Genomic DNA, 27,183 nt, shown 5'->3' on the forward strand with positions numbered 1-27,183 from the left:
AGCGCCTGTGCTGCAGCATGATCATATCTATAATGTCCATGTAATTATTTTATTTAGTGATAAACTTTTATTGTGAAAAAAATGATGTATCAAATTGGCGCCGCCTGCGCTATTTTTCTAGAAGAAAAAAATCGTCTTCATCAAGAGAGTGCCTGCGCAGTAGCATCTATTGGATCGATAGAATTGTTTTTCACAATAAATGTACAGTGGGTATGGAAAGTATTCAGACTCCTTTAAATTTTTTCACTCTGTTTCATTGCATCCATTTGGTAAGTTCAAAAAAGTTCATTTTTTTCTCATTAATGTGCACTCTGCACCCAATCTTGACTGAAAAAAAAATAAATGTACAAATCTTTGCAAAATTATTTAAAAGGAAAACTGAAATATCACATGGTCATAAGTATTCAGACCCTTTGCTCAGTATTGAGTAGAAGCATCCTCTTGAGCTAATACAGCCATGAGTCTTCTTGGAAATAATGCAACAATTTTTTCAGACCTGGATTTGGGGATCCTCTGCCATTCTTCCTTGCAGATCCTCTCCAGTTCCATCAGGTTGGATGGTGAGCGTTGGTGGACAGCCATTTTCAGGTCTCTCCAGAGATGCTCAATTGGGTTTAGGTCAGGGCTCTGGCTGGGCCAGTCAAGAATGGTCACATAGTTCTTCCGAAGCCACTCCTTTGTTATTTTAGCTGTGTGCTTAGGGTCATTGTCTTGTTGGAACATGAACCTTCTGCCAAGTCTGAGGTCCAGAGCACTCAGGAAGAGGTTTTCATCCAGGATATCTCTGTACTTGGCCGCATTCATGTTTCCTTCAATTGTAACCAGTCACCTTGTTTCTGCAGCTGAAAAACACCCCCATAGCATGATTCTGCCACCATCATGTTTCACTGTTGGGATTGTATTAGGCAGGTGATGAGCAGTGCCTGGTTTTCTCCACACATACCGCTTAGAATTATCACCAAAAAGTTCTGTCTTCGTCTCATCAGGCCAGAGAATCTTATTTCTCGTAGTCTGGGAGTCCTTCATATGTTTTTTTTAGCAGACTATTTGCGGGCTTTCATATGTCTGCCACTGAGAGGCTTGCGTCAGGCCTCTCTGCCATAAAGGTCCGATCTGTGGAGGACTGCAGTGATAGTTGACTTTGTGGAACTTTCTCCCATCTCACTACTACATCTGTGGAGCTCAGCCACAGTGATCTTGGGATTGTTCTTTACCTCTCTCACCAAGGATCTTCTCCCACGATTGCTCAGTTCAGCTGGATGGCCAGGTCTAGGAAGACTTCTGGTGGTCCCAAACTTCTTCCATTTAAGGATTATGGCGGCCACTGTGCTCTTAGGAGCCTTGAGTACTGCAGAAATGTATTTGTAACCTTGGCCAGATGTGTGCCTTGCCACAATTCTGTCTCTGAGCTCCTTGGCCAGTTCCTTTGACCTCATGATTCTCATTTGGTCTGACATGCACTGTGAGCTGTGAGGTCTTATATAGACAGGTGTGTGGCTTTACAAATCAAGTCCTATCAGTATAATTAAACACAGCTGGACTCCAATGAAGGAGTAGAACCATCTCAAGGTGGATCACAAGGAAATTGACAGCATGTGGCTTAAATATGAGTGTGTGAGCAAAGGGTCTGAGTACTTATGACCATGTGATATTTCAGTTTTTCTTTTTTAATAAATGTGCAAAATTAACTACATTTCTGTTTCATTTTTCAGTCAAGGTGGGGCGCAGAATGTTCATTAAAGAAAAAAATGAACTTTTTTGAATTTACCAAGTGGGTGCAATGAAATAAAGAGTGAGAAATTTAAAGGGGTCTGAATACTTTTTGTACCCACTGTTATATCACTAAATAAAATAATTTAAACCATTCACCCCAAAGCCTGTTTTCACCATCCTGACCAGGCCAATTTTTACTATTCTGACCACTGTCACTTTATAATGTAACTCTGGAACGCTTCAATGGATCCCACTGGTTCTAATACTGTTTTCTCATGGCATATTGTATTTCATGATAGTGGTGAAATTAATTTGATTTGACTTGCATTTATTTGTAAGAAAATGGAAATTTGATAAATGTTGCAATTTTTAAACTTATAATTTTTATGCCCTTAAATCAAAGAGGCATCTCACACAGAATAGCTAATAAATAACATTTTCCACAAGTCTACTTTACATCAGCACAATTTTTTAAACATAATTTTTTTTGTTAGGAATTTGTAAGAGTTAAAAGTTAACCAGCAATTTCTCACTTTTACAGCAAAATTTTTAAGGCCGGGTGCACACGGTTAGTAATTGGCAGCACATGTCCGCTGCGTCCAAAGCACTGCCGACTTTTGAACGACGGTGATTCCACATGTGTTCACTGAACCGTGTAGAATCACCGGGTCCAATATATTGTATGGGTGAGATTTATCTTGCATAGACTCCCGTCTCTGCAAAATAAATTAACATGCTGCAGTCTGGAAAGATGCGCATCCACGGATGAACCGTGGGCATCTCAGCATTCATAGTGGGCATGGAAATTCTTGAAATCCCATCCACTGTGCTATTAAATTTGAACGCAGCGGATGTACACAGCGTCCAACCCCCAGCGCTTACTGACTGTGGGAATGTACCCTTAGGGACCACCTCCCATTTGAAGTGACTTTGAGGGGCCTATATGATAGAAAACATCCAAAAGTGACACCATTCTAAACTCTGCACCACTGAAGGTACTCAAAACCACATTCAAGAAGTTCATTAACCCTTCAGGTACTTCACAAGAATTAATGGAACATGGAAGTTAAAAGTAAACATTTAACTTTCTTTCACAAAAGTTTTCCTTTAAGCCTAATTTTTTTTTCATTTTCACAAGGGTGTTAGGAAAAAATGGACCATACAATTTGCTGTGCAATTTCTTCTGAGCACGCCGATACCCCATTTAAGGGGAAAGCCACTGTTTGGGCACACGGCAGGGCTTGAAATGGAAGAAGCGCCATTTGACTTTTTGAATGCAAAATTTGCTGGAATAATTAGTGGACTCCATGTCGTGTTTGAAGAGCCCCTGATGTGCCTTTACCAATGGAAACACCTCACAAGTAACACCATTTTGGAAACTAGACCCCTTAGGGAACTTTTCTAGATGTGTATTGTGCACCTTGAACCCCCAGGTCCTTCACAGAAGTTTATAACGTTAAGCCGTGAAAATAAAAAATCACATTTTTCCCACAAAAATCTTTTAACTAATTCCAAATGTTGTATTTTCACAAGGGTAACAGGAGAAAATGGACCTCAAAATTTGTTGTGCAATTTCTCCTGAGTTCATAACCCATATGTTGTCGAAAACTACTTTTGAGGCGTAGCTAAGATATTACAGTGCAGATTTTGCTGCACTTGTTTGAGGGTGCCATGTTAGATTGGTAGAGCCCTTAAGGAGCCAAAACAGCAGAACCCCCCATAAGTGACCCCATTTTACAAGCTAAACCTCTCAATTAATTCATCTAGGGGTGCATTAATCATTTTGACACCACAGGTGTGTCACAGAATTTGATACCATTGGGCAGTGAACAAAAAATAATTTACATTTTTGCCTCCAAGATTGTGTGTTAGCCCAAAGTTTTACATTTTCATACTGGAAAATGGGTAAAAATGGCACCAGAATTTGTCCCACAATTTCTGCTGAATTTTGAAATACCCCATATGTGGATATACAGTACAGTTTAGCCATACAGAGAGACTCGGAAGGAATGGAGCACTATTTGCCTCCTGAAGCACAGCTTTTCCTAGAATAGTTTGCAGATTCCATATACAAATCCCATAAGTGTTAGAAAAGCTGAATTCCCCCCTAAAGTGACCCCATTTAGGGAATTATAACCCTTTGGGAATTTATCTACAGATGTAGTAACGATTTTGAATTCATGGGTGTGTTCCAGAAACAAGCAGCAGTGAATGTTGCTGAGTAAAAATTGCAAACTGCCGTTATGGTAACCAGTACATTGTAGTGATCAGTACATTATGACTAGCTCATGCTTTTGGAGACATGCACCTGTAATTTAGGCAGGCTCTCATCACTACAGAAATGCCAAAAGTGGGCGCTGAATGTGGTTTAGGCATACTGGGGCTCAGAAGTGAGGGGGGCATTTGGATTTGGGAGAGCAGCTTTTGCTGAATTTTTTTGGGGGGGCGTGGAGCCATTTCACTTTTCCATAGCCTTTGTGCTACCAGTAACATGGAAGCCCACTATATTACCTTTAACAGATGATGGACCTGAGTGAAGGCTAGCTTTTTTTGTGGGTTGAGTTGAAGCTTTTTTTGGGAACATTTTACATAACATTTATGATCAGATTTATCTGGCGCTCTACGCTGAGCACTTACTTTGGGGTTTCTATCTAAATCTTAGAATGATGTGACAGATGAAACCCCCTATGGATCCATTCACTATAATGAGGCAGCAGAGTTACTGTGGACTCCCTCTGGCCTCTGTACAGCATTGTCCTTTTCAGAAGTTTACAAAACTGTGGCTGACGGCACTTTTATGAAATCCTAAAAAGACACACACCGACGGATCACAGGTCCTATGGCGTCAACAGTTCCTCCATCTGCCTCATTATAAGGAATTTTCCTCTGCGGGTTCTGTCTGAAACACATATTTCAGAGATTTACACGGAAACTCCAATGTAAGCGCTCAGCGTAGAGCGCAGGATAAATGTGCACTGAGCCTTATTGCGATCTTTGGGAGGCAGAATGAAAACATCAACAGCATGTGAAGAATTGGTTTTATTTATTTTTTACGCCTTTCCATCATGCGGTATAAGTGATAAGATGTCTTTATTCTTTGGGTCGTTGCGATTACAGTGATGCCAGATTCATATCGGGTTTTTATGTTTGGCTGCTGTCACACACTACAAGATGCTTTTTATTGTTGTGAAAGTTAGTTTTTTCATCACCATATTTATACAGCTATAATTTTTCCATATTTCGGCCAACAGAGTCATGTGATGGGTTGTTTTTTTGCGGGAAGGGCTAACTTTTTTTATTGATATCATGTTCGGGCACATTACATTTTTTAACACTTTCTATTCCGATTTTTGGGAAATAGAATGAACAAAAACCAGCAATTCAGGAATTGCTTTTTGGGGGATTTTTTTCATACCGTTCCGCATGTGGTAAAATATAGTAAGGCCGGGGTCACACTGGCGAGGAATACGGCCGAGTGAGAGGCGCTAAAAGCACGCATTAGACACGGACCAATGATTCTCTATGGGGTCCCTCGCACCAGCCGTATATTTCTCATCCGTATTCTACGCTCCGTGCCAATCGCAGCATGCTGCGATTGTCAGCGTACTACGGCCGTAGTACGCCAATGCAAGTCTATGGGTGCGCAAAAAATACGGATTACACACGGACCACACATGTGACCTGCGAGAAATACGCACCAGGTTTCCACAAGAAACGAAAGAATAGATATAGACACATAGAATACACATACATATATATATATATATATATATATATATATATATATATATATATATATAAAAATATAAATATTTGTGCATTCTATGTGTCTATATCTATTCTTTGGTTTCTGTAAGAAACCCTGTCATAGGGCTCCATTATATGTCCATTTTGCAAGCCTGCGAGAAAATCTCACCATACGGATGCCATACGGATTACATACGGATGCTTACATGCGCAAAATACGCGACCACACCTTGATTACGGATGACATACGGAGCACTGTTTAGGGGCCATTCATCCGTATTACGCATGTAAACTACTGACCGTATTTTGCGTTCGTTAGTGTGACCCCGGCCTTATTCTTCGGGTCAGTACGATTACAACGATACCCCATTTAAATTGTTTGTCTATGTTTTGTCACTTTTGCAGAATAAAAACTATTTTATGGAAAAAATATTTTTTTTTGTATCGCTTTACTCTTAGAGCTGTTACTTTTTTAGTTTTCCGCTGATGGAGCCGTGTGGCATTTTTTTTTTGTGGAACAAGATGTAATTTTCATCTGTATCATTTTTATTTATATTCGTCTTTTTGATCACGTTTTATTGTACTTTTTGTTCTGTGGTATGATAATAAAGCATTTTGTTTTTTTCCTCGCTTTTTAAAAAAAATGTTTTAGTGTTCACTGAAGGGGTTAACTAGTGGGACAGTTTTATAGAGCGGGTCATTTTGGACGTGACAATACCAAATACGGTATGTGTATTTTTTTACAGAAATAAATATATTTTTGTTCTTTATTTGGGGATTTTTTTATTATATATATATATATATACTTTTTAATATTTTTTTTCTTACTTTTTTACATAGTCCCAGGATGGGACTTCACTGTACAGTATCAGATTGCTGATCTGATTCTCTGCAATGCTTCTGCACTGCAGAACATCAGATCAGTGTTTGACGTCTCTGATCAGTCACTGACACGCCAACTTCCTTGAAGGACTTTGCGGCCTGGGGTCTCCATGGAGACCATCAGGACAACGCGATCACTGTCACTGTTGACAGCGGCATCAGATTGGTTAAATCCCCGTGATTGGTGCTAGCACCGATCGTGGGCGTTGCTGCAGAGTGTCAGCTCTCACATAGAGCAGACACCCGCACCTGATTGCAGCGGTTTTCACCGTGAGCCCCCCGCGACCGCAGCGCCTTACATATATGGCGCATGTTGGGAAGAGGTTAATGCATATTATAGATGCGATCATGCTGCTGCGCAGGTGATGCCTGCCTGATGAATATGATATTTTTTTTTTCAATACATGTTATATTCAGTCTGTAAAATAGGGGGCAGGTCACTGAGGGATCAGTGACCTGTCATAAGTCATACAGATGCCTATGTAAGCAGAGCACCACATAAAGACCCCATCACAGGCCGCCCCGAAGCACCAGAATCTCATTACCTGAAAACAGAAAATAAAGATTAAACAACAACCACAAGACAGATTTCATCATCCAAGGTATCATTGCAATCAGTATAACGGTGCAGACCTGACACTGTCTGTAGGTTACTGTGCACAATCCAGCCTGCAGGTTCCCTTTAAGTTCTGCGTAACAGTGAGAAATAACATAGAGAAACAATATTGAACATTTGAAGAAAGAAAGGTGCAAAAAGCATGGAAAGTTACTACACCAACTGAAATCTATCAGTAATCAGAAAGCAATCCTGACACTAAGTGAAAAATAATATCAGCTGGTTTAACTGATGGCTACAAAACGGTGTCTCATTACCAAGATGCTACACAAGAAACATCTCATAATGACAGAGAACTGTCTCAATAAAAATAAGAAAAACCATTGCATGAATAAGGGTGTTCAAATCTGTCAGTGGTACCTAATGTAATATGGGATTTTCTTTAGCTTCCTGTAGTAGCACGGTAGGGAAGTGCTGGGGATTGAAGATGACTACTCGAGAGTTCAGAGCTTGACTCTCTTCTCACTACGGGGCTCAGGGGCAAAACTATAGTGGGTACTGGTTGCAGTCACATCTGGGCCCTGGAACTTGGGAGGGCTGAAAAGGTTCAAACTGTGATGTTTTAGTAACAGGGTGAACGCATGCTGTCAGATTCCTCTTTCAATCCTCTGATAGTTGGGGAGGGCATTTTGCAGATGTTTTTGTAGCAGGTCTAATTCGATGCAAATTGCACCACTGATGGATCCGATAGCAGTGTCAGGCCGGGGTCACACTGGCGATTAAAACGGACGAATGCAATGCTATAAAAAAAATCGCATTGCATTCGTCCCAATGTTATTCTATGGGGCAGCTCACATCATGCGATTTTTGATCGGATCCGATCCTCGGACCGAGACAATCGCAGCATGCTGCGATTGTCACCGATTTTCGGATCGGATTCGACAATGCAAGTCTATGGGGGTGTGAAAAAATTGGATTGCAAACGGACCCGATGTGTGAGTTGCGATAAAATCGCACCAAAAGCCGGCATTTTTTTTTCCAAAATACAGTAAAATCACAGTGTCCGGTTAAATAAAGAAACAAATTAATAGATCTTGACACATTAAATATATATATATTATACATATCATAGAGACACATTTATATATATATTTCTAATTCATACAGTTCTTAATTGCAGAATAGCCGCTGAAACATTTGCCGGCTTTTGTATAACATTCTCCTGCCCGACATGAAATGACACATGGTTTACATATAGTTAACCATTTCATTTCATGTTTTTTTTTTATGTCTATCACTATTAATTATATGAGGGCTTGTGGGTAAAATTTTGGAGTTGTAGGGGTTCATTTAAGGGGTTAATTCGTTGTATTAAATTGCGGGGACTCCCGCTGACGTCACTGAGGCTGCAGGGAGTCCCCGCAATTTAATACAACGAATTAACCCCTTAAATGAACCCTTACAACTCCAAAATTTTACCCACAAGCCCTCATATAATTAATAGTGATAGACATAAAAAAAACCCATGAAATTAAATGGTTAACTATATGTAAACCATGTGTCATTTCATGTCGGGCAGGAGAATGTTATACAAAAGCCGGCTAATGTTTCAGCGGCTATTCTGCAATTAAGAACTGTATGAATTAGAAATATATATATAAATGTGTCTCTATGACATGTATACAAGTAATAGAAAAAACTGACGGCACATCTAGAACTAATCTGAATAGGTGCATACCAAAAGGCAACTTACATATTAAATTAGAAAATGGTAGCACACCAAATATGAAATATGTGAAATACGAATAGCAAAATGGCTTTAGTAATACATTTCAGAATGGCTTTTGTAAGGCATATCAAATATGAAATAAGTGAAATATGAATAGCATAATGGCTTTTGTATTCTAGAAAAACATATGAGATACTTAGTACAAAATTTGGCCAAAAGATGTGAGCCCATTCACCAACGACAAGATGATCTCAGATTGAATGGGTCCCTATACTGACTGCCTGGTGTGAACTGACCTCTGGCTAGTAACATGATAAAGCCTGTATATATAGGACGATAGGAACCAAACGTGATTGAATGCGATTAAAATCACCACTTGATGAAGGGCGGAGTGCTCAGTCAGAAAACTAGTATACAAGTAATAGACATGTATAATATATATATATATATATATATATATATATATTTAATGTGTCTAGATCTATTAATTCGTTTGTGTGCGGAAACCTGTCATTGGGCTCCATTATATGTCCATTTAGCTATCCTGCGAGAAAATCTCACAAGAAGGATGTCAAAAGGATCCTTACATGCGATTAAAATCGCATCAATGAAGAAAAATCGATCAAAAACGGATCACTGGTTAAGATACTTTTGTGCGGTTTCGGACCGTTAAAATGGGACCGATTTTTTATTCGTTGTGTGTGACTCCAGCCTCATAGTACACCACTGTATGCAGTACGTTCTTAGATTCCCTTTAGTGGAGTCGTCAGGCTGCACAGAATATATACCGTAAGTCAACTTTATGCAAAAAATGTGAAGCTCTATCACATGTTAAAGAAGTATAGTTTAGAACAGTATACTGATCTAGTGACTACATCCTTCAGATACAGGAAAAATATATATTTTTGTACTGTAATAGTCTCTAGATAGAAAAGTATGAAAATTTGAGAGTCCTCAGTTTTTTATACCATCGTTTCAGTTTGCCAATAAAAATGTAACACATTGCAAGCTTTTGAGACTACTCAGGTCTCTTCATCAGGCTAGACTAATAGAACATCTGAAGAATCACATATTTACGCAGAAGAGGACAATTTTTTTTCTGTCTCTGTGGGAGCTTCTGACAACGATGTTTCTTAGATTTTGGGGCTAGCTAAAACACAGAAGTGGGGGGGTCTGGAAATATGAATTGTAATCTTGCATCTTTTTGTAGGAAAGGTTATAGTTTCCTTTTAGCCCCCCTGAACACCTCCAGATTTGGATTCTAGGTGACTAATAGAGGCACCTGGTTATTTTTTGCTTTAGTTTTGTAATGAAGAAGATGATTCCTTGATATTCTGGTGGCTCTTGTAACCTACTTTTCATTTGTTCTTGGATGGCAGCCCTGGTTCAAAAAGGTCTTTCTGAGGCCACCCATGCCTTTGTCTCTCTCCATAGAGTGTCTCTCCGGAGTAGTCTCGAAAGTTTGCAATTTGTTACCATCTTTTCAGTTAGTCATTAAAAGGTATCAAACACTGAGGAGTCTCAAATTGTAATATTTTTGTCCATCCTTCAGAGTAGCACAGGCCTAATACTTGTATGTAAGTATATGATGCATGATAAATAACTCCTGGCTCCTAGTTAGGCTAGGGACGGGGTATAACTTTATAACTATGATGTCCATTGTAAATGTTTTTTCCCTGTATGTAGTTATAAGCTGATTGTATTACATCCCTTTCATTGACTGTTACACTTTATTGCAGGTGAAATTAGTGAATATAAGAAATGACGACATAACAGATGGGAATCCCAAATTGACTTTGGGCTTAATATGGACCATCATTCTGCACTTTCAGGTAGGACATTACTACACCATAATTTTGCTAGTTTATGAAGCCTTGCACTTGTTTTTTTTCCTAAAGAATCACTGCATCAGAAAAAGGGTTTATTTTAATATCTTCCTTTTTTTTGTAGCTTAGTAATTTTTATTGCAAGCCATGTCTAAAATAAAATTCACTTGGTTTACTAGTTTATCCATCACTGTCTTGCAGGGAATCTGTCAGCAGGTTTTTGCTATGTAATCTGATAGCACCATAAAATAGGAGCAGAGAGCCTGGTTAGAGCAATGTGTCACTTACTGGTCTGTGTTTTTGTGTTTTAATACAATCAGTGTTTTATCAGCAGATGATTATCACTACAGGACAACTTGGCTTGTGCCTCCTAGTCCAACCACACCCCCATCACTGATTAGCAGCTCTCTGTCACTATACAGTGTAGCTAGAAAGCTGTGGTGTGAGCAGGGTAATACACAGCTGAACAACTGAGCTCTGCTCAATCTGCAGCAGAGAAAACTGGCTATTATAACAGCTGCCCCCCGTAAACTAAGTGATACATCGCTGGAATCGGGGTCTCTGTCCCTATGTCATGGTGCTGTCAGTTTAAATAGCAAAAATCTGCTGACAGATTACCTTTAGGCCTAATTCGCACATCCATGTTTAAACACATACTTGAAAAAATGGCACCGTGTGTCATCAGTGTTTTGGATCAGTGTGTCATCAATGTTTTTTACAGATGGATAACGATATAAATAAGTTACAAAGCTTCTTCTTTCCAATGTTAAATGCGTACAGCACGCGCATTCCATCCGTATATATATTTTTCATAAACCCATTGATGGGCAGTCATCCATGCTGCCGGAAAAAATCGGGCATATCTCTGTGTTTTGGACAGACACTTGGTCCACAAAAAAGCATGGACATGTGAACATCAGCATAGATTCTAATAAGTACATGTTGTATAATTGAAGAAGAATGGATACAACACATGCGAGCAACACGGACATCTGAATGAGGCCATAAATGTACAGTTTGATCAGTAACAAGTCAGGCGTTTTCTTAGATGTTTCTGTACAATATGTGGTACCATGGGTTCCTTCCTGTGTGGTTAGAAGAAACAGTTGGATAGAAAGTAGCTTTCCTATTTTTTAATCTCATGAGTGATAATGGATTTTTTTAGAAGTGTCAATGGTTTCCTGGATTATACATGACATTTTATAATGCCAGTCCATGATAATACAGCTAGCACCAAATGCCTGTTCGCAATCCGTCATAGCGTATGGACACGTCTGATCTTTTACTAGCCAAACCAACATAAAAAAATATGTGCCGGGTGTCTAACAGGAGCAATGATAGAATACATTCGACTCATTATGCCTAGTTCATGATTTGCCTTCTTTTTTAAAGTAATTTCTATTTTTTTTCCTAGTGGCATTCATTGACGTTTTTTTCGCCAACTTCTTCAAAATGGTACACGTGATTCATGAATTTTGCACAAAATCAAAAATGTTTTTTGTTCTTGTTTTTGTTCTGTGTTGCAATTTTTAGTGCCAAAAAGTAGCACATTTCACTGAAGTGCACAAAATAACATGTTACAATATCTGGAGTACTTAAAATCATTCCATTTGGCGGAGACTAACATTTGTGACTTTTTTTTTTTTTTTTTAAGACAAAGACAAAAAAAAGGCACAAATGTGTTAATGAATCAGGCCCTAAGAGTTCAGGATATTTTCTTGTTGCTCCTAGTAGTCAAGTCACACGATATTTTTTGTGCCACATTGGCTATAGGTAAGTGGACTTGTTCCCTTACATAAGGTGTTGGGTACCTTTTTTCTGCTAAGGGACATTTGGATATTGGGAACATCATTCGAGGGCTGTACAAATTTATCAACTTAAGGTTTATCCTGCTATGTTTGGTCATACATTTAATTAACTCAGCCCTAATGTGATGTCTGGAGCTGCTTCTCTTTGGTGCGATATGTGATGTTAGTAGATATTTCTGCAGTCTGAAGAATAACCACTAGATGTCGGCACTAGCAACAGTTTCATGTTTCTCACTCTGTTTTAGTTGCAATTTGTAATATAATAAACTATTAAAGGGAATCTGTCAGTAAGATCAAACCTCCTAAGCTATCTGTATGGGCATGTAGGTCATAGGAACCGGAACAAAATGATACCTTTACATATGTGATCTGATGTCTTAGAAAAATCCATGTTTTTCTTAATATGTAAATGAGCTATTAATATCTATGGACCGGACATAGATCTCCCTGAGGATCTACCTCCATAGCTCATTTTAATTGAAAGTGGTTGTTACAAGTGTGTGACAAGTAATGTCAACTCTCCTGATCTACATGTCTCACACTGGTATCACCCAATCACCCACTTTAATTTAAAATATGCTCTGGAGGCAGATTCTCAGGGAGATCTATGTTCGGCCCATAGATCTTTAATTACATATTGAGAAAAATGTGGATTTTTCTGGAATAAGACATCAGATAGAAGATATCAAGGTATCAACTACTGTATTTTTGTGCTATAATACGCACCAGACCATAAGACGCACTTAAGTTTTAGAAGAGGAAAATAGAAAAAAAATTGAAGCAAAAAATGTGGTCAATTCTGTACTAATATCCTCCATCCTGAGATGTGTGTATGTGTGTGTATATACTGTGTATATATATATATATATATATATACTTTTGTATTATATATATACACACTGCTCAAAAAAATAAAGGGAACACTTAAACAACAGAATATAACTCCGAGTAAATCAAACTTCTGTGAAATAAAACTGTCCACTTAGGAAGCAACGCTGATTGACAATCAATTTCACATGCTGTTGTGCAAATGGAATAGACAACAGATGGAAATTATTAGCAATTATCAAGACACCCTCAATAAAGGAGTGGTTCTGCAGATGGGGACCACAGACCACATCTCAGTACCAATGCTTTCTGGCTGATGTTTTGGTCACTTTTGAATGTTGGTTGTGCTTTCACGCTCGTGGTAGCATGAGACGCGGACTCTACAACCCACACAAGTGGCTCAGGTAGTGCAGCTCATCCAGGATGGCACATCAATGCGAGCTGTGGCAAGAAGGTTTGCTGTGTCTGTCAGCGTAGTGTCCAGAGGCTGAAGGCGCTACCAGGAGACAGGCCAGTACACCAGGAGACGTGGAGGGGGCCGTAGGAGGGCAACAGCCCAGCAGCAGGACTGCTATTTCAGCCTTTGTGCAAGGAGGAAAAGGAGGAGCACTGCCAGAGCCCTGCAAAATGACCTCCAGCAGGCCACAAATGTGCATGTGTCTGCACAAATGGTTAGAAACCGACTCCATGAGGATGGGCTGAGTGCCCGACGACCACAGATGGAGGTTGTGCTCACAGCCCAACACCGTGAAGGACGCTTGGCACTTGCCACAGAACACCAGGATTGGCAAATTTGCCACTGGAGCCCTGTGCTTTTCACAGATGAAAGCAGGTTCACACTGAACACATGTGACAGACGTGACAGTCTGGAGATGCTGTGGAGAGCGATCTGCTGCTTGCAACATCCTTCAGCATGACTGGTTTTGCAGTGGGTCAGTAATGGTGTGGGGTGGCATTTCTTTGGGTGGCCGCATGGTGTTGGACTGTGAGCACAACTCCCATCTGTGGACGTTGGGCACTCAGACCATCCTCATGGAGTTGGTTAATAACCGTTTGTGCAGACACATGCACATTTGTGGCCTGCTGGAGGTCATTTTGCATGGCTCTGACAGTGCTCCTCCTTTCCTTCTTGCAAAAAGGCTGAGGTAGCGATCCTGCTGCTGGGTTGTTGCTCTCCTATGGCCCCCTCCTCGTCTCCTGGTGTACTGGCCTGTCTCCTGGTAGCGCCTTCAGCCCCTGGACACTACGCTGGCAGACACAGCAAACCTTCTTGCCACAGCTCGCATTGATGTGCCGTCCTGGATGAGCTGCACTACCTGAGCCACTTGTGTGGGTTGTAGAGTCCGTCTCATGCTACCACGAGCGTGAAAGCACAACCAACATTCAAAAGTGACCAAAACATCAGCCAGAAAGCATTGGTACTGAGATGTGGTCTGTGGTCCCCACCTTCAGAACCACTCCTTTATTGAGGGTGTCTTGATAATTGCCAATAATTTCCATCTGTTGTCTATTCCATTTGCACAACAGCGTGTGAAATTGATTGTCATTCAGTGTTGCTTCCTAAGTGGACAGTTTGATTTCAGAGAAGTTTGATTTACTTGGAGTGTTCCCCTTATTTTTTTGAGCAGTGTGTGTGTGTGTATATATATATATATATATATATATATATATATATATATATATATATATATATATATATATATATATATATAATGTCCTCAGTCCCCCCTCATCGTCAGCCTGTTATACATGGTCCCCTCATTCCCATTCTGGTATACGTTGTCCCCTCATACCCGTCCTGTTACAATACATGGCCCCCTCATCCCTATCCTGGTATACATTGTCCCCTCATCCCCATTCTGTTATACATGGACCCCTCATCCCTATTCTGGTATGCATGGCACCCTCAATGCGAACCTGGAATGCAGAGCCCCCTCATCCCTATCCTGGTATGCATGGCCTCCATCCCCCATCCTTGTATGCATTGCCTTCATCAGAAAACCATAAAAAAAAGAAGAAAAACATTCTACTTACCTTCCCTGCGCTCCCCTGCATTGTCCTCTTCTGATGCCAGCAGCTGATTTATGCTTGTAAGTATCGCGTGACAGTGACATCATGCGCTGCTTACAAGTCAAAGACACCTGCCGAAAAACTCACTGCTCCCCACGCCCGGGACCATGGGCATTGGGAGTAGTGAATATTCATCTCTCTTTAGTAGCAGGCACGCTGATAGCCACAGCCGTTGGCCCCTCAGCTGCTCTGTGCTCACGTATGCCTGCTACTAAATGGAGTGAATATTCACTGTTCTCCACTCCCATGGGTGTGTGGAGCAGTGAATATTCATTCTCTTAAATAGTGAACACACATGAGCGACCAGTCGTTGCAGGAAGCTGGCGGCTGCTGCTACTATGCCTGCAATTAAAGATAAATGAATATTCACTGCTCCCCATGCCCATGGGAATGGAGAGCAGTGAATATTCATTCCCTTTAGTAGCAGGCACACGTGAGCGCTCAGGTCACAGGAGGCAGGAGCCGGCAGCTGCGGTGAACAGTGTGCCTGGTGTTAAAGAGAAATGAATATTTACTACTTCATATGTCCATAGTCTCTCCCACCTTTTGTTGCCAGCTTCAGTGCACAGAGGTGGGAGGGATTATGGGCGTAGGAAGCAGTGAATATTCATTTTTCTTTAGCAGCAGGCACAGAGGTTAGCTGCATCAGCCGACTCCTGCCTCCTGTGACCAGCTTCGCCGCCGCAGCCTCTCCCCATCTACAGACACAGAAGGTACATCTGGACTATTTTTTTGGGGAAAAAAAGTGCATCTTAGGGTCCAAAAAATGCAGTAATTCAGCTTACTATGACCTGCAAGCCCATATAAATGGCTTAGGAGGGTTGGTCCTACTGACAGATTCCCTTTAAGACAACAAGTTACCATCTGCATGATGTCTTTGGCTTACAGTGGTAACAGCAATGCTGTGAGGGATCCGTTGCATGACTGACACCAGCAGGGCCCAAGGGACCCCTATGACGTAGCTGTGATATTCTCGACAAGTACTATGTAATCTTCCCCAGAGGCTCTGCAACAGCTGTTAACAGGGTCTAAGGCAGAAAAGTGAATCCAGAGTCAAGTGACTGCGAAGCTGTATAATAGAATGAGTATAAATCCACATGATGTAGACATTCACTAATCCTTCTACTTTGGAAATATAAATAGGCAAGGAAGAAAGACAAAGTGATCAGATTATATTCAGATTTTTCTTCCATATATTTTATTAAGGCATACGGACGTTATTAAGGGGATTTCTCTGCTCGAAGAAGTGTATGGGATGTGTTGTTTGGCTAGGACTAAGTAAAACAGCTTTCCAGCCTCCAAATGTGAACACATCTCTTTCAGTTTACAGACCACAATCAGTCTTACGTTGCAGAGGAAGTAATCCAGAAGATATGTTAGGGTTGCATATTCATTTTAGGGTTGTTCACCTTATTTTAGTCAATATGGGCGAACGATATTTGAGGCATTATTTTTGAATAGTTGAGATGAGATCCCTGGGTTAGAGAAGATGTTTCGTAGGACTACAAATCCCAGATTGTTATGTGTCCAACCTGCAACAGACAGTCAGGGGAGTGTGGCCTGTCAGGGCTCTAGATATAGCTAGAGAGGCAGTGAATGTGTAGCACCGGCCGTCAGCGGTAAGGAGACCAGTGAACGCGGGTTCCCCGCATTATGTCTGTCCTATAGAGCTTGCAGAAGAAAGTTACAATTTATCTTTGTTCTGGGTCTATGTCAGACTTAGGGTTGAAATTCCAAGATTGTCTGTATATATAGGGCACTTTTTTGCCCTGTCTCTAAAAAAATTCAAGGTGTCCGTAATTTTTTTGAAGCTGCCGAAACTTATACAGATAATTTTGTCTGTAATTATCATTATTTTACTGTTAACAGTGAATGCAGCCGATATCTTCATATCAGAATTATGGGCTATAAATATGTGTCAATAATAATTACAGCATTTTGTATGGTTTTCCAATGTGTAAAAAATATTGTCTGTGTTATTTTTTTTGGTTAAACTGTCCAGAAAAATGAAAGAGTCCAGTTGGCAATCCTGTTCAGACATAAAGCATTTTATAATATATTGTGGAAGGAAAATGTGGTTAGTCTCAGGGTTAGTTAGAAAACGTAGAGTAAACATCAGAAAAATCCCACGTGTACAGAATTTGCAACGGAAACGGTTTGTGTTCTTTGTGAAATTCGACTGTAAAAAAACTCAGTGTGAACCTATGCTTAAACTTATGGGAGCTTTGAATAACCACAATCAGAATACATGGAAAAGACCAAATGATCGTGGTCACTATTGTCTACATTTCCCATATATTTTAGTGGAAAGTGATTCTTGGATGTTTAGTAGCTAGAACTCTTCTCAGGATCCTAGGTGGCATACTGTGAAAGAATAAAAGCCGTATGATTGTGCCTTACTCTCCCTTCAGATTATGAGCATTTCCAATAATTAGGTTTGTACTCACTGTCACACAGCAATGCAGCAAAGAACATGGGAAGCACCACACCTTCTCAGTAGAAGCTGAAAGCTGCACGTGACGTTATATCAGTATGCTGCTAATGTGAGTCAGTGGCTGCAGCATTTATGTATGATGAGATCACCCTGTGGAGCAGGGTTTGGTCCTGCGAGATCATGCATGCTCCTTGGCATCTGTAACTTATTTCCATAATGGTACACAACTAAGAAAAAATTCCTCCTAACAACTATTGGTGCCATATTAGTGCAGTATTTTCTTTTAGCGGTGGTTACAGCATCAAAACTTAATTTTCCCAATATAACTTTCCTTACAATTTAGTTTTTACTAGGATTCTTAAGCGTTAATAGATGGAGATGGGCGAACCTGAACAGTAAAGTTCGGCATCCGTACCAAACACCTACTGTTTTAGCATGGACGTCACCAGGAAGTCAATGTTACTGTTCAGGTTTGGCCCCCCCGAATACCGGGTGTTTGTCAGCGCTGCACACAATGTTTCAGATTGGTGCTAAAATCATCACCGTCAGTTAGACAGCTGCGTTTGCCACGCTGTCATATGACAGCATGAACCCCCAGCTGTGATTGAAGGTATGGGGCTCCAACCCTCAGCTGTCAGCTTCAGTAAGGCTGATTATCAAGAATAGAGGGGTTCCACTCCAATTTTTTTCATTATTATTATGATTATGCATTTATATAGCGCCATTTATTCCATGGCGCTTTACATGTGAAAAGCGGAAATATAGACATTATTATTATTTAAATAAATAAAAAAAACAAACAGCGTGGGGTCCCCCACATGTTTGACAACCAGCCTTGCTAAAGCAGACACCTGGGGGCTGGTATTCTCAGGCTGGTAAGGTGCCATGGATATTCCCCCCCCCCCCCCCCAGCATAAAAATTGCAGCCCGCAGCTGACCAGAAAAGGCACATCTATTAGATGCACCAATTCTGGCGCTTTGACCGGCTCTTTCCACTTGCCCTGTGTGATGGATCGCACAAGGGAGGGGTGTGTTGACTTCACTCACCTCTGAGGAGGGGAAGGAAGAGCCCAGCAGGGAACGGCTCTCTGGCGCCACAACTTGCCCCAGGTCAGTCAGGGAACTGCACCGAGTGCAAATAGTTGCCAGAAAGGTTTCCCTTATAGGTACGAGTTATTGAGGCGCTCCCAGTGTCATTTGAAATGACTTTAGTTTTGAGCCATGTCTGTGATCTGCTTTTTTCTACAAAATTAAACAACTGAATGAACATCCTCCAAGGCCAGTGATTCCATAATTTTTGCCAGGGGTTGTAGAAGCCTCTCCATTACTAAGCCGTGGGCTTGATGTTTCCCCTACAATTCAAAGGTGACATCAACCCCTCAAATATGAACCCCACTTTCCATTGCTACAGGGCAAGTGGGAAAAGCCAGGCAAAGCACCAGAATTGGCGCATCTAATAGATGTGCCTTTTCTCGGTGGCTGCAGGCTGCTATTTTTAGACTGGAGGGGCAGCGTCCATGGCCCCTTACCACCTTGAGGATACCAGCTCCCAGCAAGGATGGTTGTCAAAAATGGGGGACCCCACGCCATTTTTCTAAATTATTTATTTAAATAATTAAAAAATACGGCATGCCCCCCCCTCCCCACCCCCTTTTTTTCCCTATCCTTTCTTCTTTCCCTTTTTCTTCTCTATCTTCTATTCTTTCACAGACCTAGAATCTTAGTCTAGGTACCTTCAATTATAGACAAAGTTGTACTGATGTTAATTGCCTATATGAACAAGCACTTCAGGCGCTCATTCATAATTTGTTTCATATGTATGATTTTCTAGGGCAAAACTGTCATAGTTGCTATATAATTACTTTTTGTCTGTGATAGTAGAAGCGGTATGTTCTCTTCTCTTTCTGTTAATAATGATTGACATGTATAAATACCTCAATAAACTTGATATATATATATATATATATATATATATATATATATATATATATATATATATACACAAAATACGGCATGGGGACCACACTATTATTGATAACCAGCCTTGCTGAAGTTGACAGCGAGTTTTGCCTGGCTGGTTATCAAAAATACAGCGTGGGGACCACGTCTGTCTGACCGGTGGTAATGATTTTACTGCCGATCAGAAGAAGTGTTTGCCACGCTGTCATGCACAAGAAAGTGCGGCAAACACTGGATGTTCGGGCCCCCCATTTAAGTGAATGGAGTCTGGGTACTGCTCTGGTACCCGAACCCAAACTTTTTGTAACTCTTTGGCTGGACTCAAACATCCAGGTGTCCTCCCATCTTTATTAATAGAGAATGTATGGAGCAGTGGATGGGAATCCAACCTGCCTCCTAATTTTGTAACAGGGATAAATGTTCCCCATCAATGGGATAAAAATTCCCCGTTTTGCCGATCAGAGCGGGACCCACCAGTGGGACACTCACTGGCCAGTAAGTCACTGGACAACCTCTTTAACTTTGTCAAATATACTATATATTGTAGTTCACGGGTGGGCAACTAAATTTCCTGAGGGGCCACATGACAGATTGTGACTGTTGGGGAGGGCTGAATAAATAGGTAGAAATTAATTATGCTCAATATTAATAATAATAATATAAAACAATAATTATTGTAATTAATATGTTATCACTTAATACTGAACAAAATTAAGTGCACAAACATCCACCTATGTACCGTATGAACCTGGAAACAGCCCCCTATATATAGTATGAGCCCCCACACAGCTCCCTACATACAGTATGAGCCCCCACATTGCCCCGTATATAAAATATAAGACCGCGTATAGCGCCCTACATTCAGTATGAGCCCCCACATAGCCTCTCTATCTACATAATGAACCCCCACATGCCTTCTCTGTATACAATATGAGCCCTCACATAGCCTCTTATATACAAATTGAGCCCCCATATAGTCTCTCTATATACAATACAAGCTCTCACATAGCCCATATATATAGTATGAGCTTTATATAAGCTTTTATATACAGTATGAGCCCCCACATAGCCCACTATAAACAGTTTGAGACCTCACATAGCCTCCTATACACAGTATGACCGCACTCCTAACCACTATAAAAGGTATGAGCTCCCTCATAGCCTCTCTATATACAATATGAGCCCCCACATAGCCTCTCAATATACATTATGAATCTTACAGAGCCTCTTATATATAGTATGTGCCCCAACATAGCCCCCTATAAACAGTATAAGCACCCACATAGTATCTCTATATACAGTATGAGCCCCCACATAGCTTCCCTATATACAGTATGAGACCCCACATAGCCACTTTATACAGTATGAGCCCACCCCATATAGTCCCTTTATACATTATGAGCCCTCACATGGCCTACTAAATACAGTATGAGCAGCCCCATAGCCTCCTATATACAGTATAAACTTCCAAACAGCCTCCTAAATACATGAAAAACTCCCATGCACATAGGAAATAAAAAACTACACATACTTACCTCCCTCTATTTCCTCTGGCGTCTGCTCCTATCTCTGGTGCACTGACTCTTCATACTGGAGACAGGATGAAGTGACATCATTGCATTTGCTGTTTCTCACACTGATTGATGGAAGAAGGAGCCAATGGTTCTGTGATCCACCAATGTATTTAGCACTGTCTACCTCCCGAGGAGACGGTTGCCAGAAGAGGGCATCGGCGGGCGATGGCACGATGCGGCCTGTGGGCCACTTTTTCCAGCCTTTCGGCTGCCTCGGTCCACAGGCCAGACTGGAAAAGCTGGGGGGTTGAATGTGGCCTGCTGTCTGCACTTTTCCCAGCTCTTCTGTAGTTGTCACTCTATGGGGATATTTTGGATGACATTTTATAGTTGGCAGTGTGTCTGACATTGTGTGGAGAGATTACTGGCATTAGATTCCCAATACCAGTCCCAAAAGTAGTCTAACAGCTGATGAAGTGGGTACTATAAGGAGTAATGTTTTATTGTGGTAAAAATAAAATAACTCTTTTGACTTTTTATTTTCTTACAATTGAAAGTATATTAATACACTGTCATACATACAGTTACAATTAAAATGATTCAGCCGTTATTGTGAATTAGGGTCATTAGCAAAATGTACAAACGTTCTGCAGTTTGCAATAAGCCAATAAACAAGAAAAATGTAAAAAGCTCAACACATACATCTCATCTAAACAGTGATTTCTCCAAATTTAATACAAAATGACACAATAATGACTACTATAGTTTTAAACTTATTCAACCCCATATAATAATTAAGTGTTATAGCTCCAACATATTCCGCAGCACTTGTACAGACAATAAAGACATTACAGAAAAACACATTACACAAATACCAAAAGGAGTGAGTGCCCTGCTCGCAAGCATACAATCTATGAGGAAATAGGAGAAATACAAAAGGTAAAATGTGCTTATATTGTACAATACAGCCATAATATACTAAATAGGGCGTTCACATGAACGGATCACCAGTCAGTATGTGTATAAGTAAAGACACAGAGGGCTATTAAGTGCAAAGTGGGTGTGAGAACAGGTGCTATGAGGGTCATGATTCTGAAGGAAATTTTCTATGGTCCAATCAGGGTTAGTTAGATAAGTGAGGTGAAGCAATAGGCCAGTCTAAATAAGTGCGTTTTTATGCCACGCTTAAAACTGTGGGTATTGAGAGTTAATCGAATTGTCCTGAGTAGTGCTTTCCAAAGAATTGGTGCAGCATGCAAGAAATCTTAGAGCTGGGAATGGGAGGTTCGGATTAATGAGGATTTTAGTTTTAAGTCATTAGTATAACGGAGGGCACGTATAGGTTGGTAGACTAAGACGAGGGAGGAGATGTTGGGTGGTGCTGAACCGTCAAGCGCTTTTTGGGCGAGAGTAATAAGTTTAGATTGAACGCTGTGGTGGATGGGAAACCAGTAGGACAGCTGACACAGGGTAGAGGCATTGGTGTATTGGTTGGAAAGGATTATGATCCCGGCTGCTGCATTCATGACAGATTGTAGAGGGGAGAGTTCAGTAGAGGGGTAGATCAATTAGTAGAGAGTTGTAATAGTCCAGACAAGAATGAATAAGAGCAACAGTAAGAGTATTTTTGAGTGATGAAACAAAACTAGAACTTACCGGGTCTGATACAACTGGAGGAGAAAGAATGTAGCGTCCGCTGAAAAGTAGACCCAGCCTAAAGTGAAGCATGGCAGAGTCTTGGTGATGTTCTTGGGTTGCATTTATTTTTTTTGGCACTGGAAAACTGCAGGATGTGTGTGTGGGGGTTGGGGGGGGGCAAGATGCATCTGTCTGATATTTTATCATAAAATGTGTTATGCATATTTCTTCACACTTCTTCCAAGTTTTTTCCTTTTAAGGGATTCAAAGCTTGAAACGTTTCATTGTATTCTTCTTTTCCCATTTGCCTTGGGATCAGTGCGTAAGAAAAAAATTATAGCACGCACACACACACAACTATTTAATCATGGGAACTAAACAGTAATAACAAAAAAGCAATGAAATCCATTCCTTTAATAAGTTAATAACATTTATTATTATCTTTTCTACTTTATGGAAAACTGAAAAGTGATATTCATTTTAATATTCATTTTAATATTATCTTTAGTAATTAAAGGGGTTGTCTTGGATATTGCAAATAAAGCCCAGTATTATCCATTGAGCCTCCACCTTTTATTTGTAAGAGTTCTTTTTCAAGTGTGTGCTGGAACCTGGATGGTTACGCCGATCAACTTCTCCAATTTTCCTTTATAAGGCCGGAGTCACACTAGCGATTAAAACGGTCGAATGCAATGCGATAAAAAATCGCATTGCATTCGAACCTATGTTATTCTATGGGGCAGCTCACATCATGCGATTTTTTATCGCATCCGATCCTCGGACTGAGACAATCGCAGCATGCTGCGATTGTCACCGATTTTCGGATCGGATTCCCCAATGCAAGTCTATGGATGCGATAAAAAAACGCATGGAAAAGGCACCAAACGTGTGACTTGCGATTAAATCGCACAACTTCTCCAGGTCTACAGGATAGGGCATCAGGCATTGGCATTGGATGTCAATTTGATGCTTAGATGCGATTAAAATTGGTTCCTTGCCGGAAAATGGGATGACAGACGGATATCTGGCCAAGAATTCTTTGTGCGATTTCGTACTATTAAAATGGGACCGATTTTTTAATGGTTGTGTGTGACTCCAGCCTTACAGTGTTAGTCTAGGTTCACAATGCGTTAATGCAATCTGTTCAACACATAGCGTTGGTGGACTGCGTTAACTCTACTGTCCTAATGCAATTGCGTTTTGCGATCCCGCTAGCTTCATCTGTGCTAGCAGTGACGGACCCTCGGACGCTGCAGACCGCGTCCGAGGGTCTGTCACAGAATGATGGCACATCGCTAACGCATGCTGATTAGGACATGCGTTAGTGATGCGCCGAATTATGGCAGTCTATGGCACCGTTAACGGTTGCGTTACATCGCGTTAATGCCGCAGTGTAACGCAGTCCGTCTAACGTACTGCCATAACACAATATGAACCCAGCCTTAATTAGTCTCCCTGGTGTTTGCTCCATGGCACGAGTACTTCCAGTGTTTGCTTTAATCAGTAGTATTTATACTAACACAGAGAACTCCTGTAATTATTTCTTGCTGGAAAATCGAGTTACAATTCCAGCTATGGATATCACCATTTGCAAGTTCTAAATTCTCCAAATTTCTTGGTCAAGTTCAGGAACTTTTCATGTCTTAAGGTGCTGAGTCTGCCAGAATACACTGACAGCTTGCTTACATATTTCTCTAACATTGCACCTGTCTCCCTGAAAACATTTGCTTGTGAAGTTCCTACCGGGCATGCTCCGAGCCTTAGTCATGTTACTTCTTGATGAATTATTTTAGACACTCTATATTTAACAGATTCTTCGTCAAGAATTTTTGCTTTGTCTCCAAGCCAAGCTGCATTTTTTAGACACCATTCTAATCACCTCTAGTTAAGTTAGAAGCATTATTGTTTTTTATAAAAAAAAGACAAATGGCCACAAGTAAACCTTAGAATATGAGCACTAATACTGTAGAGCCACCCCGTATAGTTACCTCCCATAATGAGGCAGGAGACAAAGTATCGTAACTCTGAGTATAAAAGGTTCAAGATCATGGACAGTCAGAAGGAGCAGTAAGAAAACTCCGATACCCTAATGTGCATGACATCATGCGTTACTAAGGAAAAGGGATTTTATTGCTTGTTTTTTTTAGGGTTCATAGTTTTTTTTTCTTTCTCAGTTATATTTCTTCTAAAAGTGGGTGTCATAGAAAAAAAAGAGAGAAAAACTCTTTCAGCCATTTTTTTTATTTTAAGAAATTAAACCATGTTCCTCAGGAATTTTTTTTTTTTAATTTGAGGCTATTCTCTCACTTCACCTGCATTTAAGCCCCATTGACGTGTCACTGCATGAAGCCTATGCACCCACCAGTACAGAGCAATGTGACCTCCATGTGCTGCCATACTCCTTTAGGTGGTGGATGCACAGATATCTTCTTATGTTGAAGTACTGCTCTTTACAGTACATGTCTTGCAGTGGAGTGTGCTTCAATTTTTAATGTCACCTTTGTGCAGAATCTGATGACAATAACCTCCATATAATATATGTGAAGCCAAAGGCATATACAGGGTTCAGTAAAGCCCCATGTACTTGAACTGGATCTGCACGAAACACACCCCAAATACAGTCATGTACATGGGTACTTAATAGCAATACTGGACAAATCCAAAGCCTCAAAGTCTTTATGTTTGTGTTGTGTTTGCTGGAAATATGGTCTTGTTTGCGCCTATAAAATAAAGTAAGACATTTGCAGTGATTTCCAATATTTCATTTTTAGATGTTAAATCTAACGTGTAGGAAATAAATACCGGTACTTAGTTCCTAACCCTTAACCCTGTAATGACATGAAATAATGATGTAAGAAAAAGGTCACCAGGGTTCAGTCTTTAAGCTTACTGATGTTACAGTGAAATGTATTTGGTTCGGAAATCCTACTAGTTTGGCAACTATCCAAAATTGCCTACAACCCAAGTTATGATGGTTTGTAACTTAAAGAGTATAATAGTGAATTAAAAACCCCAAAACAGCAGCAATGGAAAATATTTTTAAGTAACTTGGAAAGGCTGGACATGATCTTTGTTGGACCCATAGGGTAGTTATAAAAGTAAAAGTCTTTCTGCATTTTATTGGACTGTAAAAAAAAATATCCAGTTAGTTAGACTAACATATCTGTCATTCCAACCAGTGTAAAAAATGATTGATTAGGAGACATTTAGCGTTCAAAATAGTATATGAATAAATTGTTTTATAGACTCATTGACTAATAAAAGTAGTGTAAGAGCAGAAATGGTCTCTGGAGCCACTGGACTATTAAGCTCTTCCCGAGAGTGGGCATTAAAATGTAGGTCATTTACGTGCTATGACCTTGGCAGATGGTACTGGCAGGAAAGTGATACTTCGGAGACTTGGACATAATCACGTGGAATGGTCAGCATGAAGATAGAGTTTCACAAACATATTCCAAACCAAGGACAAAGTTACAGAAGGCATAAATGATGAAATCCAAGTACCTGATGCTGATGGGAGATGTACAGTCATGGCAGTTACACATTAGAGAAATGACTGGTTATGAAGACGGGCCTGTCGTATGCCATGTTAGGTCATATAGACCTGAGATAAGCCACAAATGACCCAGACCATCAATATGTTAACATGGATGACCAAGTAGAGTTTTGCAGGGCAATTGATATCTGTGACCCCCACTGCTCAGCTGTTTTCACTAGGGAAAGCTGCATCTACAGTTAGGTCCATATATATTTGGACAGAGACAACATTTTTCTAATTTTGGTTCTAGACATTACCACAATGAATTTTAAACAAAAAATTCAGATGCAGTTGAAGTTCAGACTTTCAGCTTTCATTTGAGGGTATCCACATTAAAATTGTATGAAGGGTTTAGGAGTTTTGGCTCCTGAACATGTGCCACCCTGTTTTTAAAGGGACCAAAAGTAATTGGACAGATTAAATAATTGTAAATAAAATGTTCATTTCTAGTACTTGGTTGAAAAACCTTTGTTTGCAATGACTGCCTGAAGTCTTGAACTCATGGACATCACTAGTTGCTGTGTTTCCTCCTTTTTGATGCTCTACCAGGCCTTCACTGCGGTGGTTTTCAGTTGCTGTTTGTTTGTGGGCCTTTCTGTCTGATGTTTAGTATTTAACAAGTGAAATGCATGCTCAATTGGGTTGAGATCAGGTGACTGACTTGGCCATTCAAGAATATTCCACTTCTTTGCTTTAATAAACTCCTGGGTTGCTTTGGCTTTATATTTTGGGTCATTGGTTGTCATTTCATACTACAGATGGACAATCAGTTTGACTGCATTTGGCTGGATCTGAGCAAACAGTATGGCTCTGAATATCTCAGCATTCATTTGGCTGCTTCTGTCCTGTGTCACATCATCAATAAACACTAGTGACCCAGTGCCACTGGCAGCCATGCATGCCCAAGCCATCACACTGCCTCTGCTGTGTTTTACAGATGA

General features: G+C 40.4%; 1 protein-coding gene across 7 annotated transcripts in view; it reads left to right on the top strand.

Moving 5' to 3' along the window:
- Positions 1-27,183, top strand: part of DST (dystonin) — a 732,471-nt gene that overhangs the window by 189,454 nt on the left and 515,834 nt on the right. For all 7 annotated transcript variants that reach the window (XM_073589123.1, XM_073589125.1, XM_073589124.1 and 4 more), the window contains one exon: positions 10,367-10,459. In XM_073589123.1, coding sequence (XP_073445224.1) covers positions 10,367-10,459 — 93 coding nt within the window. The remainder of the gene's footprint in view (positions 1-10,366; positions 10,460-27,183) is intronic.

The sequence above is a fragment of the Dendrobates tinctorius genome, unplaced genomic scaffold (genome assembly GCF_039654945.1).
Source record: "Dendrobates tinctorius isolate UK_male_01 unplaced genomic scaffold, ASM3965494v1 ptg000107l, whole genome shotgun sequence".
In the NCBI taxonomy this organism is placed as follows: Eukaryota; Metazoa; Chordata; class Amphibia; order Anura; family Dendrobatidae; genus Dendrobates; species Dendrobates tinctorius.